Here is a 17,298-nt window from a genome sequence, read left to right on the forward strand (position 1 = left end):
GTAGACTGAAGCCAAAATGGACTGTGAGCCCAAATCAACCTTTCCTTCTGATAAGTCGTTGACTTCAGGCATTCTGTCACAGCATGGAAAGCAGCAGACAGCATTCCCAAATACTTTACAGAGTGGACACATTTTTACTATTCTCCATGCTGGATACCAGAAGGGGCAGAGACTGAGGGAAATAGTGTTTATGATAGAATTTCTAGTTGTCTGTTAGGAGCTCACAGAAAAGATTCAAGATTCTTAAGCATTGTGAGATTAGGTGGTGAGCTGCAGATGTAACTTCCTTCGAACTTTCCTTCCACAGAGGACACGGCTCTGCTGGTAGAGTACTTGCCTAGCAAGTGTGAGGTTTGCTTAGCAAGATGTTTGTCCGGTGCAGTGGCATATGCTTATAATCCCAGCAATTTAAGAGGTGGAGATTGGGAAGACTGAGAAGTTCAAGGCCAACCTGGGCAAAAAAGTTATCAAGAGCCTCATATTAACAACTAAGCTGGGCAGTCATTTGTGTCTGATCCCCAATACATGGGAGGTGTAGGTAGGAGACTCTTAGTCTCCAGTTTGAGGGAGGGAGAGAAGGAGAAAAAGAACCTAGCTGAAAACTAACTAAAGCCAAAGGGACAGGGATGGTGGCGTGGCTCAGGTGGTAGCGTACTTGCCTAGCGTGTGTGAAGCCCTGGGTTCAGTCTTTTTCTCGGAGGGAGAAGTGATCGATTTTAATAACACTTCTCCCTGATCAGAAGTCAGCTACCCTGCTGCCTGGGTCAGCAGCTTGGAGTTGAGTGACCCGTTTCTGTAGGTTAATTCTCATTCATTTCCTTGGAAGCAGAAGGTAGGCTGTAGGACTGGCCCTGGGCTATAGGGCTGCCCCATGGCTGCAGTGAGGGGCATTCTGGGTAGGGTAGCGGGGCTGGAGGGCGTAGGTGCCAGCGGCTGCCACACGAGCCTTCCTGAATCCTCTTTTTATTTTTCAGGCAAGCTTCTTGGATTAAAATAGGGGCCCAGGACTTGGATTGGTTCTCTGACTCCCAACAGTGAACTTTTACGCCATTCCCTCCCCCGCCCCGCCCCCAATGGTCTCACTGATGTTGGGCACAGGTAAGGCACGTGCTGTCGGATAGACAGGCCTGGCATAGTCGGGACCCCCCTGTGGTTCAGCCCCTGCAGCCAAGACCGCTGGATGGGGCAGGAGGAAGCCCCTTGGATCATGGTTTTCCTGAGCTCTGGGGTTCTGCTGACCTTCCCTGGTGGAAGGTTCTGGAATGGCGGGTACCTTTGGCGTTCTCAGACAGCACCGTGTTGAGGCTGCTGAGCGGGGCGAGCTCCAGGGCGAAGCAAAGCGGGTGGATGCTAATGCCGATGAGCGACACGATGCAGGGGTGCTGCAGGGCGTGCAGCATGCTGGCCTCCTGCCGGAACTCCGAGAAGTTCTTCATGGCGTCCGTGGCCCGCAGGTGTCTCAGCATGGTGTCTTACGGGGATGGGGTGGGGGGGAGAATACAGCAGTCTGCCACCCGGAGAGGACAAAGGGACAAAGGGGAAGGGGGGGGGCAGACCCAGGGCCAGGCAGCCTCAGGAGGACTCACAGCATAATGTAGGAGCCCACCACATTCAGGGCTGGCCTGTAATCCTAGCTACTCAGGAGGCTGAGATCTGAGGATCGAGGCTCAGGGCCAGTCCTGGCAGGAAAGTCCATGATGCTCTTATGGCTAATTAACCACCCAAAAGTTGGAAATGGAGCGAGAGCTTGAGCTTTCTCTGAGGCATACCTGGATCTTCAATGGTGAAGGCCACACGCCCCACACTCATCACGGAAAGAGAGGCTCTTGTAGGCCGATTGTGTGCCCCAATTATCTGTGTGTGTGTGTGTGTGTGCATGCGCGCGCGCGTGTGTGTGTGTGTGTGTGTGTATGTGTGTGTGTGTGTATACACCAGTACTGGAGCCTGAAATCAGGGCCAGGGCACTGTCCACTAGCTTTTGGAGCTCCAGCTCCACTTCCAGCTTTTTGGTGGTTCATTACAGATAAGAGTCTCGAGGGTGTTCCTGCCGGGCTGGCTTGGAGCTCTGACCCTCAGATCTCAGCCCCTGAGTAGCCAGGATGACCGGTCCTGGGAACACCAGGCAGGACACAGCCAGGTCTGTCCTCTTGTTGTGTTCTGTTTCTTTCTCTCCTGTATGGAGCAAAAGATTTTTAAAGTTGGAGATTTGGGGTTGTTTTGTTTTCATTTTTGTGCAGGTTCTGGGACTTGAACTAAGGGCCTGGGCGCTGTCCCTCAGTTCTTCAGCTCAAGGTCAGCGCTCTACCACTTGAGCCACAGCGCCACTTCTGGTTTTCTGGTGGTTAATTTGAGATAAGAGTCTCACCGACCTTCCTGTCTGGGCTGGCTTTGAACTGTGATCCTCAGATTTCAGCCTCCTCCAAAGCTAGGATTGATTACAGGCATGAGCCACTGGCGCCCGGCTTGTCCCTTAGCTTTTATACTCAAGCTGAGAACTCTACCTCTTGAGCCACAGCTCCACTTGCAGCCTATTTCTGATGAATTGAAGGTAAGAGTCTCACAGACGTGGCTCAGAGGGATCTTTCCAGCAAAAAGCCCCCAAAGTCAGGCTGCCCACCTAGCGTATGCCAGGCCTGGCCACGGTGCAGACAGTAAGGACGAAGGTGATTCCAAGCACTCATAACTAGACAGCGGGCCATCTCCAAGAGCAGCCACCAACCCTTACCTGGCCTGGCATTCCAGCTCTGCCCTACCATGCCAGGCACAAAGCAGGACTGCCACCTTCCTTACCTACCGTACCCTAGGCCGTGTAGCTTAGAACTTTCCTAAGGCTCTTGGGGTTTGAACATACATACATCTAAATAATAATAATAATAATAATAATGTCAGGTTGCAGTGGCTCACGCCTCTAATCCCAGCTACTTGGGAGACTGACATTGGGAGGACTGAAGTTGGAGGCCAGCTTAAGTAGAAAGTTTATCAGACGTCATGTTAACCAACTAAAAAGCAGGGCATGGTGGCATGCGCCTATTCTGCCAGCTACAAAGGAAGCATAAATAAGAGGATCATGGTCCAGGCTGACCTGGAACATAATCATGAGACTCTATTTAAAGAAAAAAAAAACTGAAGGGGGATGGACGCATGGTTTAAATCACAGAGCACTTGCTTTGTTAGTACAAGGAAGGAAGGAAGGAAGGAAGAAAGAAAGAAAGAAAGAAAGAAAGAAAGAAAGAAAGAAAGAAAGAAAGAAAGAAAAAAAGAAAGAAAGAAAGAAGAAAGGAAGGAAGGAAGGAAGGAAGGAAGGAAGGAAGGAAGGAGAAGAGAGCGCTGCGCTATGGCTTCAATACCTGCTGGTACGTTAGCAAAGTTCTTGAATTTCTTGATATGGAACCGCTTCACGGCCACGGGCTGGCTCTGGTAGCGGGCGCGGTAGATGACGGTGCCGCTGCCGCCTTGGCCCAGGACGCTGCCCTCATCCTCGCTGTGCTCCAGCATGCTGTTCTCCAGGAAGAGCCTGCACACACAGCTCAGCTCAGGCCGGTGACCGACCGGCCCTTGCGCTGGGAAGGGTGTCCCCAGCCTGGGTCATTCACAGCTCAAAGCCATCCATGACGGACACAAGGGCCATCCTTCCCTCCCCCGCAATCAAGGCCTCCCCAAGACCTGCCTCTCATTCCTTAAGACTTGTCTTTTTCTCCAGAAATAAGGGAGCCACGAAGAAAGAAGGAGGAAGAGAAAGAAGAGGAAAGAAGAAGAGGAGGAGGAGGAAGAGGAGGAGGAGAAGAGGAGGAAGAAGAAAGAAGAGGAAGACACAGAAGTAGAAGAGGAGGAGGAGAGAAGGAGAAGAGGATGAGGAGGAGAAGGAGAAGAAAAGAAAGAGGATCAAGAGGGAGAAGAAAAGGAGAAGAGGAATAGGAGAAAGAGGAGGAGGAGAAGAAGAGGAGGAGGAAGAGGAAGAAAAAAGGAGAACAGGAGGAAGAGAAGGAAAAAGAAGATGAAGGAGAGGAGGAGGAGGAGGGGGGAAGAGGAGGAGGGGGAGTGTGATTCTTGAGTGAAAAAGCTAAGGGACAGGGCTCAGGTTCTGAGTTCAAGTCCCAGGACCAACACACACACACACACACACACACACACACACACACACACACACACACACACACACACACACACACACACACCTGCAGACTTGGTGGCTGGGTGGAGGAGATGTTCCCAAGCTGGCCTGTGGCAGGGGCGTGGCCCCGCCCCACCCCATGCGGGTCATCATGGGAGAATGCCATACCTGGCAGGGAAGTCGGTCATGAACAGCTCGGGCACCAGCTCCTGGAGCGGCACGGGGACATCTGGGTGTCTGGGGCAGGAGATGAAGTCCTTTTCGATGGCTGTCAGCACGCAGTCTTCCATGTCGAAATACTGCACCCCCTCGGATTTCTCCCCGGGGTCCGTGTGCTGGGCCCAGGACGCCTCGCACACCGGGCAGGGCACGTACTGCTCCATGAGTGGGGTCCCGTCGCTTTCTGTGGCCGTCAGAGCTGCGTGGGGTCAGAGGAGGACCGCTTGTGTCACGTGGGTCACACGGCGTTGGGTGCCCTGAGCAGCATCCTGAGACTCCAGGCCAGAGGACGTCTGTCTGCCCCTGCCTGGCCCAGAATGTTCCAGAATGTTCTGGAATCGTTTTCTTACCAGGAAACCACTGATCGATCAAGGAGTTGACATGATCGGTGATAAACGCCATCGCGGAAAAGTCTCTCATTTCTGATTGACAGATGATTTTAATTCCTCCACTTTTTTTCTTTTTCCAGTTCACATCCGAGGATTCCACACTGCAACCCAGAAAGAAATAAGTACCCATCACCACTGTGTCCTGGGACCTTGGGGGTAGCCTCTTCACCTCCACGGTTAACCCCGACCCCAACCCACAGGGGCCCTGTGCCCTGCTGTCCCGATGACATCTTTATCTATAAACTTTGAGTTTGGGGACCTCCTTTGTCCCCCTCTTCAGGGGTCCCTAACTCCACGAAATGGCCTAAAATGACTTTGCAATAGGAGTGGTTCTGCTCAGGGTGGTCCCTACTGCTCAGGCATGGCCCCAGGGAAACCCCTTTGCCCTCTGACTCATGGGATCCTGTAGCACCTAGAGATTTAAGTGTGACCTGGGAGGGGTGGGGCCTGGAGCTTCTTTCTGTCAAGGGCTATCTATCATTCTCAGGCCACACAAAGTTGCTAACACCTGGCTGTGGGAAGCCGGCAAGAAGCAAAACATGTCTGTCCTGTCACGTACCAGAGGATTTCCAGGACTTGAAACAACCCACAAGATGGACATTCCCCATCCCTGTATGGAAGCTTCAAGAACAAAAAGTGGCCCAAGTTGGGTGCCAGCGGCACACGCCCCATAATCCTAGCTACTCAGGAAGCTGAGATCTGAGGATTGTGCTTCAAAGTCAGCTGGGGAAGGAAAGGTCATGAGACTCTTATCTCCAATAAATGATCAAAAAGCCGACCAAAAAGCCGGAAAATGCTAGGCTTGAGCAAAAGAAGCTCAAGAGCTGGGCAATGATGGCGCACACCTATAATCCTACCTACTCAGGAGGCTGAGATCTGAGGATCACAGTTCAAAGCCAGCCTGGGCAGGAAAGTCCATGAAACTCTTATCTCCAATGAACCACCAGAAAACCAGAAGTGGTGCTGTGGCTCAGATGGTAGCCTTGAGTGAAAAAGCTCAGGGACAGGACAGTGTCCAGGCCCTGAGCTTAAGCCCCCAAACTGACAAAATTAAAAAAAAAAGGGGTGGGGGGAGGAATTAGTCCTACCCCAAACTTATTTTATGCCCTCTCCTCTTTTCACAGTTTATTTCGAAAAATTCACTGTGAATATGAAGTCACTGCATGCGCTGATCCTGCATTAAGTCTGTTGATCTGCCTCTCTCCAAAAAAAAAAAGAAGGGATTAGAGTACAATTTACAGAGTCAGTTGGGAACTCAAGACTGAAAAAGTCCAAGAGCTCTGGGGGTGGGGGTGGGGGAACTGGGTGGTCCCAGCTCAGGGACTGGGCTCAGTGTCTGCCATTTTGTTCTCCAGCCTGACTGTGGCCACCATGTGGGTCTCCCCACCCCCACACAGGAAGTGTAGGCGGGACAAAGATGGAGGACTTCCGGGACATTTGCAGGGAGGGTTTCACACTTCTAAAACACAGCCACAAGAAGCTCTCTCAGGAGTAGAATTCTGGGCAAATGGATGGGTCATGTGCAGGGGTGTGTGTGTGTGTGTGTGTGTGTGTGTGTGTGTGTGTGTGTGTGTGTGTGTGTGTGTGTGTGTGTGTGTGTGTGTGTGTGTGTGTGTGTGTGTGTGTGTGTGTGTGTGTGTGTGTTGGGGGGTGCTGTGTTGTTGCTATGAGGTCATGCTGGCCAGGGTGGGTGGGCTTCCAAGCATGCTCACCTGAGGTAGCCCCCATCAAAAGTGACCAGAAGCCCTTCCTGCCAATAGATGGTCTGGTTTCTTTTCACTCGGAATGTGCTGCAGCGGTTTCTCTGGTTGCCTGTGAAGCTGTAGATGGCGACTTTCCTGTTCCTGCCTCTAGTATTCTTCTTGTTTTCAAAAAGCTGAAAGACAAGACAAAAGATCTGCTTAAGCATTCCAGGGGCTCCTCACTCGCTTGGCCTTGTGCGGAAGGAGGCCAGTCTGACCCCCATCTTGATAAGTCACCCGATTTCCCCCCCCACTACGGCAGCTCCCTCCTCCTTCCAAATTAAAAGCCATGGACTCCGTGGTGGGAGGGGGGGTGTGGGGTACTGTGGGAACACATTTCCCAAGCCATTGGAAATTGGTTTTTCTTTAATAAAAAACATTTTTTTAAAACCTTCTCTGAGGAGGGGAAAAAATCAATCTTATCTACAATTAAAGCAGAGAGATCATTAAGATTTTGGTAACTAGGATTTCAGAATTTTTTTTTTTTAAGCTGGGCACTGGTAGCTCATGCTTGTCATTCTAGTGACTCTGGAGACTGAGATCTCTGAGAATCACAGTCCAAAGCCAGCCGGGACAGGAAAGTCCATGAGACGCTTATCTCCAATGAATCACCAGAAAACTGGAAGTGGAGCTTTGGGTCCCAGTGGCAGAGCGCTAGCCTTGAGTGAAAGAGCTCAGGGACAGCATCCAGGCCCTGAGTTCAAGCCCCATGACAGACAGAAAAAAAAAAGCTACACACGGTTAAAAAAACAGCTGAGTCTATATTGTATTTTTAATTCTGCAGGCTGTTTGAGCTGTGGTATAGTGTTTGCCTTCCACTCACAAGACTTTTAAAAACAGGTTTATTACACCACTAAAACCTCCCTTAAAAATATGGGTGGGTACAGATGGCTCACACCTATAAGCCTAAATACTCAGGAGGTTAAGATCTGGAGGACTGAGGTTTGAAGTCAGCCCAGGCAGAAAAGTCTTTGAGACTTTGTCTCCAATGAACCAGCAAAAGGCAGGGCCGGAGGTGTGGCTTAAATGGCAGCATGCCCGCCAAGCAAGTAAGCTGCATGAACATGAGGCCCTGGTTTCAGGCTCTCAAACTGGTGTATGCCCATGCACACACACACACACACACACACACACACACACACACACACACACACACACACACACACACACACACACACACACACACCTATAACGGAAACTGTTGAACTTTGCTGGATCTCAGCCTCCTGAGGAGGAGCTAAGATTCTAAGTGTGACCTTCTGATGCCTTTCTCAAATCTCACCCTTCCCAATTTCTGCTTTCCAACCAAGCTGGAGTTGCAGGCATGAGCCGCCTCATCCCATCCTGACTCTGCAGGCTATGAGATGATGAGAATGTCCTCTGTGCTGGCCACCACCGCCACGGTCCCCTGCCTTGGCTCTCTGCTGATGTGATAGATGAAGAGCTGCATCCATGGCCGTGTGAATTTGCATGCCTTTGATTCCTAATGAGACTGAACTCTTTCCCCCTGGGACGTCCATGTGAATTTTAATAGGATTTCTCTCTGAATTTTGAGGGATGCTGCACCCAGCTGGGCCCCACTTGTGGACTTGGCTTCTCAGACTCTGAGACCTCCCACTTAGATGCAACAGGACCCAGAGTTCAAAAGCAGGACAGAGGGACAGATGGAACCCTAGGACAGCCAGCCCTGCACCGGCTCTCTCAGCCCGCGCATGCTCATCGGGTTATACACACATCTCCCTTCCTGCTAACACAGGCGGCAACACTTCTGCTTGATTTTCAGGTTCTTGCATTTATTTTCCTTCCTATTTAAATAAAACAGGAAGATCAGACCCCATCATCTGCCAGGTGTCAGTGGCTCACATCTGTAGTCCTATCTAATCAGAGGCTGAGATCTGAGTATCAAGGTTCCAAACCAGTCCAGGCAGGAAAGACTGTGGGATTCTTATCTCCAACGAGCCACCAAAAAGCAAGAACTGGAGCTGTGGTTCAAGTGGTAGAGCATCAGACTTGAGCAAAAAAGCTAAGGTGTGCCAGGCCCTGAGTTCACACCCCAGTACTAGCAGAAAGAGAGAGAGAAAGAGACAGAGAGAGAGGGGAGAGAGAGAGAAAGGGAGGGAGAAAGGGAAGGAAGGAAGGAAGGAGGGAAGGAAGGAAAGCAGGAAGGAAGAGAGAGGAAGGAAGAAGGAAAGAAAAAAGGGAAGAAGGAAAGGGAAGGAAGGAAAGAAAAAAGGAAAGAAGGAAAGAAAAAAAGAAGGAAGGAGGGAAGAGGAAGGGAGGGAGGGAGGGAGAGAAAGAGAGGAGGAGGGAGGGAAACATTTTCCTGTCGATACCTATACTTCTGATTTGTGTGGTCTGGGGCATGGGCTGGGTTGGTTAGGGTCCCCAGTCTCGAATTCAGCCAGGATGGCAAGACCAGTTTTTAGAGTCATGGAATCATGGCCGCCCACAGCACACCCTAGGGAAGAGTTAGAATGCCAACTAAAGATGCTTTTGCTGAGTACTATGAATTAATTAAAAGTCCCTCAATGTTGTGTCTGTACCCTTTGATCTGAGCTATTCTCTGCTGCAATCACCTTGTTTGCAGAAGGAAAGACAAGATTCAGGGAGAGGTATCTGGTGTAGAAGGCAAACAGCCCCTCCAACAAGCACTGCCTTCTTATCATCTTAAAGCAAACAGCCAAAAACTTGGGAGGTCTCCTGGTTCCCGTTCTGTTCCAGTAATAAAGAGATAACCATTCTCCAGAATTCCTCCAAGGACAAAGTCGAACGACTGGTCCACCAGCCACACCTGTGACCCGGACTGTTTTAACTCTGCAGCCCTTCCTCGCCCCCTGCCCCCATTTCTCCCTATTTAACCTGAAGCCAATGTCAGCACCCCCAAAGATGGCGGCCGATGAAGTGCTGTCTATCCATGGCTGCCTTGAATAAACCTCCTTTCTCTGCCCTTCACCATGTCTCTTTCTTTGGCCTTTGGGGGAGAGTGGCTGGATCTAACTTGAGATTCCTAGGCTTTGGGCTTGAGGTCTAAAACCCCATTTCAAGTCCACCTCTATGGAGCCAGAATTGGCTGGGGGGTAGAGCCAGAGTGGGTGCTCTGGTCAGGTAAGCGTGCAGGTGAGCTCTTGGAATCCCTGCTAACAGGAAGTGAGTTGTCGAAGCCAGGAAGATGACCCCATACCTCCCCTCTGCAGAGTCCTCCTGCCCTAACACCTCCCCTCAGCAGAATCTACCCGCACGCCTCCCCTCCACAGAATCCGCGGGTACCTGCAGGTCCATCTCTGCCAGGCTGACCAGCATCCGTGCTATGAACCTTTGCCAGAAGCCAACAGGCACGAAGCTCATCTTAAACACCCGCTGGATGGCGTTGGCCGTGGGGTGTCGCATACCGTGGATGTCCAGTCCTGGTTTGGAGGGGAGGAGGTGTGGCAGGAGGTAGCTGAAACGTATCAAAGGGACCCGTGACCGGCTGACATGGCTCAGGCTATAGGTCATCTCAACTAAGCCTATGGCATGTGTGTGTGTGTGTTGCGTGCGTGTGCGTGCATGTGTGTGTGTGTGTGTGTGTGTGTGTGTGTGTGTGTGTGTGTGTGCGTGTGTATTGGGGCTTGAACTCAGGGCCTGGGCACTGTTCCTGAGGTTGTTTTTTGTTTTTTTTTTTTCCCTTAAAGATGGCCCTCAGCACTTAAGCTACAGCGCTATTAACTGGCCTTCTAGTAGTTACTTAGAGATAAGAGTCTCACTGCCCAGGCTGGCTTTGAACTGTGATCTTCCTATCTCAGCCTCCTGAGTAACTAGGATTACAGGTGTGAGCCTGTTTGAGCCCACAGAATTCTTTTTTTTTTTTTGGCCGATTATGGAGCTTGAACTCTGGGTCTGGGCCTGGGCGCTGTGCCTCAGCTCTTCAGCTCAAGGCTAGCACTCTACCACTTGAGCCACAGTGCTACTTCCAGATTTTTTCTTTTTTGCTTATGTGGAATGCTGAGGAATCAAACCCAGGGCCTCATGCATGCAAGGCAAGCACTCTACCACTGAGCCACCTTCCCAGCCCCAGTGAGCCCACAGAATTCTATCTTTAGAAAGGTAGTCTATGTGTGCTGAGAAGCAACGCCCCCAAAGGCAAATGAACATGAGCACAGTGAAGAGCACACATGCATCAGGCTTTCTAGGAGAAAATCTAAAATGATGTGCACGGGAGATGTAAACCCATCTATGATCATAAGAAAATCAGCTACAAGGCCAAGCGCCGGCGGCTCCGAGCTACTCAGGAGGCTGAGGTCTGAAGATTATGGTTCCAAGTCAGCCTGAGCAGATGAACCTGAGAGATTCTTATGGCCTAACAAGCAAAAAGCCAGACGTGGAGGTGTAGCTCAACTGGTAGAGCATCAGCTTTTAGCAAAAAGCTAAGGGACAGAACCCAGGGCCTGAGTTCAGGTCCCAGTATTAGTGAGGGAGTGGGGGGGTGGGGAGAAAGAAAAGAACAGAGCGAAGTCAGACACAACAAACAGTTGATTCTCAGCAAACTGGGCTGCGGTTAGGGAAGCGTTCGCATTAGCTGTGGTCGGGGAGAGGGGAAAGCAAACACAGCTGTACAGTTTCGGGGACAATGCAGATACTGGGGTTGGAGGAATGGTGGTTTGAATTTTTTTGGCTCCTCAAAGTTGTTTATCGTTCTTAGCCAACTGAGATGACGCCATTGTCTTAACAACTTAGTATGCGGCTATTTGGTGCAAGAGAGGATGTTTTATGAGGCCATCATAAAAACCCGCTGCGTCACTGGATGACCAAGGGTTCTGTCTGTTATTATTTGAAACAGCTGGGGCCTGAGGGGGTCCCTGTGTGTGTCTAGAGCCGGGGTGGTTGCAGGGCCAGGGGAGACAGGGTGGTCACGGGCAGGCCCTGAGCGTGCAGAAGTTGGATTCTTTTCTTAACAATGGGTTTTGTCTTCAGCGATCCCAAAGTCTCTAAAAATCAATTCACTTCAGTTCAATAAATGTATTTAGAAATTTCTGGAAGAAATTTCTGTCTCAAGATTTTATACAATTGGCACTTTGTATCCATGATCCAAGTATTCAACTAATCCCAGACTGAAGATAAAAGATTTATTTTTTTTTTAATTTGAAGCTGGGCCCTGGTGGCTCATGCATGTAATCCTAGCTACTCAGGAGGCTGAGAGCTGAGGATCGTGGTTCAAAGCCAGCTCAGGCAGGAAAGTCTGTGAGACTCTTACCTCCAATGAACCACCAGGAAACCAAAAGTGGAGCTGTGGCTCAAAGTGGTACAGTGCTCAGGACAGTGCCCAGCCCCCACAGCTGACAAAAAGTAAGAATAAAAATAAATTGGAGCCTGGTACCATTGGTTCATGCCTATAATTCTACTACTGAGGATTGAGTCAGTACTGGGACTTGAACCCAAGGCCTTGTGCTTTTGCTCAGCTTTTCCCCTCATGGCTAGTACTCTACCATGATTCTCAAATCCTGAGTAGCTAGGATTACAGGCAGGATCCACCAGCCCCTGGCTCTCAGTTCCTCAGGGAATGTCTCAGTTTATCCCTCAGCTCCCAGTAGGGGGCGCTCATCAGTTCTACCTGTGTCATAATCCAGGCGGCACCTCTCACAGGGCTCCGTGTGTGATATTTTGGAGGGAAGGAAAACTGACTTATTCAGGGGTGTTGGGGGACCTCCCATTTGCTAAATGAATGCTCTATCATTCCAGCCACTCGGACAGTCCCATTTTTGCTTTGGTTACTTTTGAGATCGAGTCTTGCTTTATTCCCAGACTTGCCTGGACTGTGGTCCTCCTATTTGCGCTGCCCATGGTTGTGCCCATGCATGTGCCACTGTACCCAGCCATGGTGCTACTGTAGCTGGGGTTGCAGAAACAAGTCACCATCTCCAGCCATTGGCTCAGAGTCTCGAGAATTTTTATGCCAGGGTTGGCCTCAAACTGTGATTCTCTTATATTTTCACCTCTTGAGTAGCTAGGATTACGGTTTTGAGCTTGCTCATCTATCTATCTATCTATCTATCTATCTATCTATCTATCTATCTATCTATCTATCTATCATCTACCTATAATGTATAGCTATCTATTGATTTATCAATCTAGCTATCTATCTTAGGACTCACAACCCTCCCTCTTGTCTCAGTCTCTGGGGTTCTGGGATTACAGGAGTATACCACCATGCCTAGCTAGGTAGGGATGAGTTAGAAGCCAGAAGGGAAATGAAGAGATTGGAAATCAGGCTGGCCGTGGAAGGCAGATCTCATAGGAAATAGACTTCCTGGAGAGCCCAATGCAGCTGGCCAGTGAGCAATTAGGGGCTGGGAAAGACTCTCCCCAGCGGTGAGCCAATGGGATTACAGAGATCCATTCTTCATGCATCTGGATAATGTACATGGATGACTCCCCTCCCCCTGGGGAAGACCCAGTGTCCACCCAGAAGCTGAGCTGTGGCTCAGGCTTCTCTAGAGAGACAGACTCAGGTACATGGCCTGGGGTCTTTCCCAGTCTGTGGAGAGATGCGGAGCTTCTGCCTGCAAGAAGGGCAAAGACTCAAAGGCTTATGTGTGCTTTGGGGGTAGGGATGGTGCTGTAGGTCCCCCCTCACCCCCGTGAGCTTCTGAAGGACTCAATGGTTCCCCGGAGGTCGGCAAATGCAAGACCCGGATGAAAGAAGCAGATGATGTCCTCCGTGCTAATTCAGAAAGCAAGGTGGCAGCATGCTACGAGGCGGCTTATGGCACAGGGGCTAGACGGAACGTGTCCAGGGCATCTTGAAACCACTGCCTGTGCTAAGGTGGAAAATGTCTGGCTGGGTGTAGAACCAGACGCCCCACTAGCAACAGTACTGCTAGTCCTCGGGAGGTGTGAGATCCAATTCCAAGTACTATGCGTGTATTAGCTAATTTATCGTTCTTGTAAGCCACAACATTACCTTCATTTGAAAGGGAGAGGAAACGAGAAGGCAGACATTAATGATCCCTGCCAACCCTCTGGCTGATTCGATTGCTCTACCAAATAGAAATCTAGACACCTAACCACCCCTCTGTACCGTGTAACCGACACAGCCCAGGCTAGGGGCTTGCTCACCTGTCGTTGGCGACGGGCAGTGCGATCTCGAACTTGGCCAGGAACTGGAAGTACTGCTCCTCGGTTTGCTGTGTGAAGCCGGTCCCCACCAGCAGCATCCTGAGGTCTTCCGCTCGGATCACACCGTTCTTGGCCACTGATCGGGAGCCTTTAATGTTAAAGATCCTCTGCAGACACTCGGACAGCCAGATGGGGTCGAGGAAGTAGAGGTTCCTGAGGCCGTGGCTGGTATCGGGGAAGTGCAGCAGCGTGCCCGTCTCTATGAGGAAGTTCGTGGCTGTGGGGGGGAGGAAGAAGATGGAGTTGCACCCCAGGGCAAAAGGAACTCCCAGGGGGGAACAAGTCACTAACTCTTCCTGGGAAGAAATGACACAGGCAGGTGTTGGTGGCTCAACCCAGAATCCTAGCTACTCAGGAAGCTGAGATATAAGGATTGGGGTTCAAAGCCAGCCCCAGCAGGAAAGTTCATGAGACTCTTATCTCCAATGAGCCAACAGCAAACCAGAAGTGGTGTTGTGGCTCAAGTGGTAGAATGCCACTTGAGCAGAAAATGCTTGGGCATAGCACCCAGGCCTTGAGTTCAAGCTCCAGGACTGGCATCATCATCATCATCATCATCATCATCATCATCATCATCATCATCATCATCATCATCATCATCATCAAGGCATAAGCAAGGCATCTTTAAACAGGTTGAGCAGAGGCTGGGAGAAAGCAAACCCTCTCTTTCCACAGCAGTAATGATTCAGCAGTCACTAATTCAGTGATCTCGACAACCTCATAGAATAAACTGCTGTGAACAAGGAGCATCAGTTGTACTTGCTTAAACTCCGACTGGTCTGTCTGCCCCGGAGGGTGGGGACCAGTTCACTTTGCGCGCGCGTGTGTGTGTGTGTGTGTGTGTGTGTGTGTGTGTGTGTGTGTGTGTGTCCTCAGTGGCTCAGGGAAGCTAGATTTGTAGTTCTTCCACTGATAATCGACCCCCTGCCTTGTCAAGTATGGAAGGTTCTTGGGCCTCCCCTGGGGGGCCCAGCCTCCCTATGTCCCCATACCTGTGCCTGCTGGCCACCCAACACCCTCTCCTCCCCCCCAGCCCCTAGGCCCACCGGACTGCAGGTCTTCGTAGTCTTTGAGGTCGTTGCCTGGTGTCTGGTCGACCAGCTGCTCGAGCTGCCTGTCGGTGAGGTATTGTACCTCGTCACCCCGGCTCCGGCGCTGCTGCTCTGCCAGCACAGCCTCCTGCAGGTTCAGGTAGCTCCTGGGGATCTGGAGACAAGTGGGTCTGAGCTGGAGGAGCCTCTGTCCCTCCCCAGCCCCCCTGGGTCCATCCACAAAGGCTGTGTGTGTGTGTGTGTGTGTGTGTGTGTGTGTGTGTGTGTGTGTGTGTGTGTGCGTGTGCTGGTCCTGGGGCTGGAACTCAGGGCCTGGGCGCTGTCCCTTAGCTGTTTAACTCAAGGCTAGCGCTCAACCACCTGAGCCACATTTCCACCTCTAACATTTTGCTGGTTCATTGGAGACAAGAGTCTCACAGACTTTCCTCTGAACCATGATCCTCCCACCTCAGACTCCTGAGCATCCAGGATTACAGGCGTGAGCCACAGCGCCTGGCTGATCCACTGATTTTGTGTTTGTTTTTGGTTTTTGTCAGTCGTGGGGCTTGAACTCTGGGCCTGGGCGCTGTGCCTCAGCTCTTCAGCTTAAGGCTAGCGCTCTACCACTTGAGCCACAGCACCACTTCTGGTTTTCTGAGTGGTTGATTGGAGATAAGAGTCTCATACACTTTCCTGCCAGGGTTGGCTTTGAACCACGATCCTCAGATCTCAGCCTCCTGAGTAGCGAGGATGATAGGTGTGAGCCACCAGCACATGGTCTTAAGGAAAGGAAGACAGAGCACCGACCGCAGGCGGCAGCCCCCGTGGGGTAGGCGGGCCAGGGCACCCACCAGCCTCCCTGCCAGCCGCTGGCAGCCGATGGTGCTGCCCACATCCTTCATGTTGCAGGCGACGTGGAAGAGCAGCTGCCGCAGGCCTTCCAGGCCTTCCAGGCTCCTGCAGGAAATCTCGCTGTGTGTAGAAAGATCCAGGCCTCGTCATTGCTCCAGCGGAAGCCCCAGCTTCTCTGTCTCCCAATCCCGCCCCAAAAGCTTCACCCTTAGAAGCCACAAGGCTTGGAGGACTCAGGCCCAAGATATGAACAGGATGGGGGGTGGGAGGAGAGGAAAGGGGTGACATTGCGTTTACTTATTTTTTCCTAAAAAGGCCTTGCTGGGTGCCCAGCACCTCGCTGGGAGTCCCACACCCTGCTGCTGTGATGTTGTCCCAACTTAGCTGAGTTTATAGAGAAAGAGCAAGGTCAGGCATAGACTTTCAGTGGAACTTCCAAAGATCCTAGCTGGAAGGAGACGGGACTCAGGCTGGTCCCAGAGATCTGAGCCAATGCCTTTATTATTACCAACACTCTGGGGGTTCCTTTGGGGCATCCCAGGAGGCCCCAAAAGTCCAGTTCTGAGGTGCGGGTTCTTTTTTTGTTTTTTGTTTTTGTACTGATCCTGGGGCTTGAACTCAGGGCCTGGGCACCATCTCTGAGCCTTTTTGCTCAAGGCTAGCACTCCACCACGCTGAGCCACAGCACCACCTCCAGTTTTCAGGTGATTAATTGGAGATGAGTCTTATGAATTTTCCTTTCCAGGTTGGCTTGGAACCACGATCCTCAGGTCTCAGCCTCCTGAGCAGCTAGGATGACAGGCGTGAGCCACTGGTGCCCAACCAGCTCTGAGTTTTGATCTAGCTTTGCGCCAGGCCCCTACTTATGGCATTCCACCCTACGTGAGGGACCCTGAGGGGTACCCACAAAACCATAGCAATGCACCTTTTCTTCACCCAGCCTCAGCTTCTCCATCTGCAAAGCGGGCACCCACAGCCATGTAACTTGTGGGTCATCTGAGGGGCACCTGCTCTGATCCATCCCCTCCCACGCCCTGCACCCCTTCCCCACGCCAGCTCCTTCCCGACTCCATGCTGCTGTCAGGACCTCTGGGACCCGACTCCAGGTCCTGAATCTGCCACCTATGGGTCTGTGGCTGGCTCAGGGGCACTGCGGCCATGTCTTGGAGCCCGCCGGCTTCTGTACCCTTTGGCTCCTGGCCCTGGGGTGGAGACAGGATCCAGGCCCAAGCCCCGGCCTCAGGAAGACAAACGCCCCAAGAGGTACTCACTGCAGGTGTTTGCAGGTGATGTCGGGGAAGCCGGTGGCTCTGGCCCCCGAGGGCGAGCGGCAGAGCGCCAGCACGTAGGCACGCAGGGTCGCCACTCTTTCCACGCGGAATTTGGCCTCAATCAAGTCCAGGTGCGTCCCGACCACCAGCACCACGGCGTTGGGGGCCTTGGCCTGTGGGGAGGGGGAGAGGCGGTGTGTGAGACCCCATCTCCAGCCCTGCACTGAGCTCCTGGGGGCTGAGGCGCGTCCCGGCATGCAGCTGCGCTCAGCTGGCTTCTGTGGCCTGGCACCTCGCAGGCTCAGGGTGCAGTCGAGGGGTGTCGGGGCCCCCATGATCTTCTCCACACAGGGAGGTGCTGAGTTCAGCTCATGGGCTGGGAAATCTGACCTTCCAGAAAGCTTCCATCAAAGGTGGGAGTTTTCTTTTCATGCATTTGTAAAGATTCTCATTCTGTCTCTGTCTCTGTCTCTGTCTCTCTCTCTCTCTCTCTCCATCTCTGTCTCTCTGTGTCTCTTTCTCTGTCTCTCT

At 51.7% G+C, this 17,298-nt stretch overlaps 1 protein-coding gene across 4 annotated transcripts in view; it reads right to left on the reverse strand.

Annotated features, from left to right (window-relative positions):
* The window catches only part of Lrrk1 (leucine rich repeat kinase 1), a 67,793-nt gene that overhangs the window by 12,984 nt on the left and 37,511 nt on the right, over positions 1–17,298 (reverse strand). For all 4 annotated transcript variants that reach the window (XM_070043137.1, XM_070043138.1, XM_070043141.1 and 1 more), the window contains 10 exons: positions 16,768–16,940; positions 15,496–15,616; positions 14,660–14,819; positions 13,554–13,830; positions 9,729–9,900; positions 6,432–6,595; positions 4,681–4,820; positions 4,280–4,529; positions 3,348–3,514; positions 1,274–1,471 (listed from right to left, as the gene is read on the reverse strand). In XM_070043137.1, coding sequence (XP_069899238.1) covers positions 1,274–1,471; positions 3,348–3,514; positions 4,280–4,529; positions 4,681–4,820; positions 6,432–6,595; positions 9,729–9,900; positions 13,554–13,830; positions 14,660–14,819; positions 15,496–15,616; positions 16,768–16,940 — 1,822 coding nt within the window. The remainder of the gene's footprint in view (positions 1–1,273; positions 1,472–3,347; positions 3,515–4,279; positions 4,530–4,680; positions 4,821–6,431; positions 6,596–9,728; positions 9,901–13,553; positions 13,831–14,659; positions 14,820–15,495; positions 15,617–16,767; positions 16,941–17,298) is intronic.

Source organism: Dipodomys merriami, unplaced genomic scaffold (genome assembly GCF_024711535.1).
Source record: "Dipodomys merriami isolate MVZ:Mamm:240054 unplaced genomic scaffold, mDipMer1.0.p SCAF_33, whole genome shotgun sequence".
NCBI classification, from domain to species: domain Eukaryota; kingdom Metazoa; phylum Chordata; class Mammalia; order Rodentia; family Heteromyidae; genus Dipodomys; species Dipodomys merriami.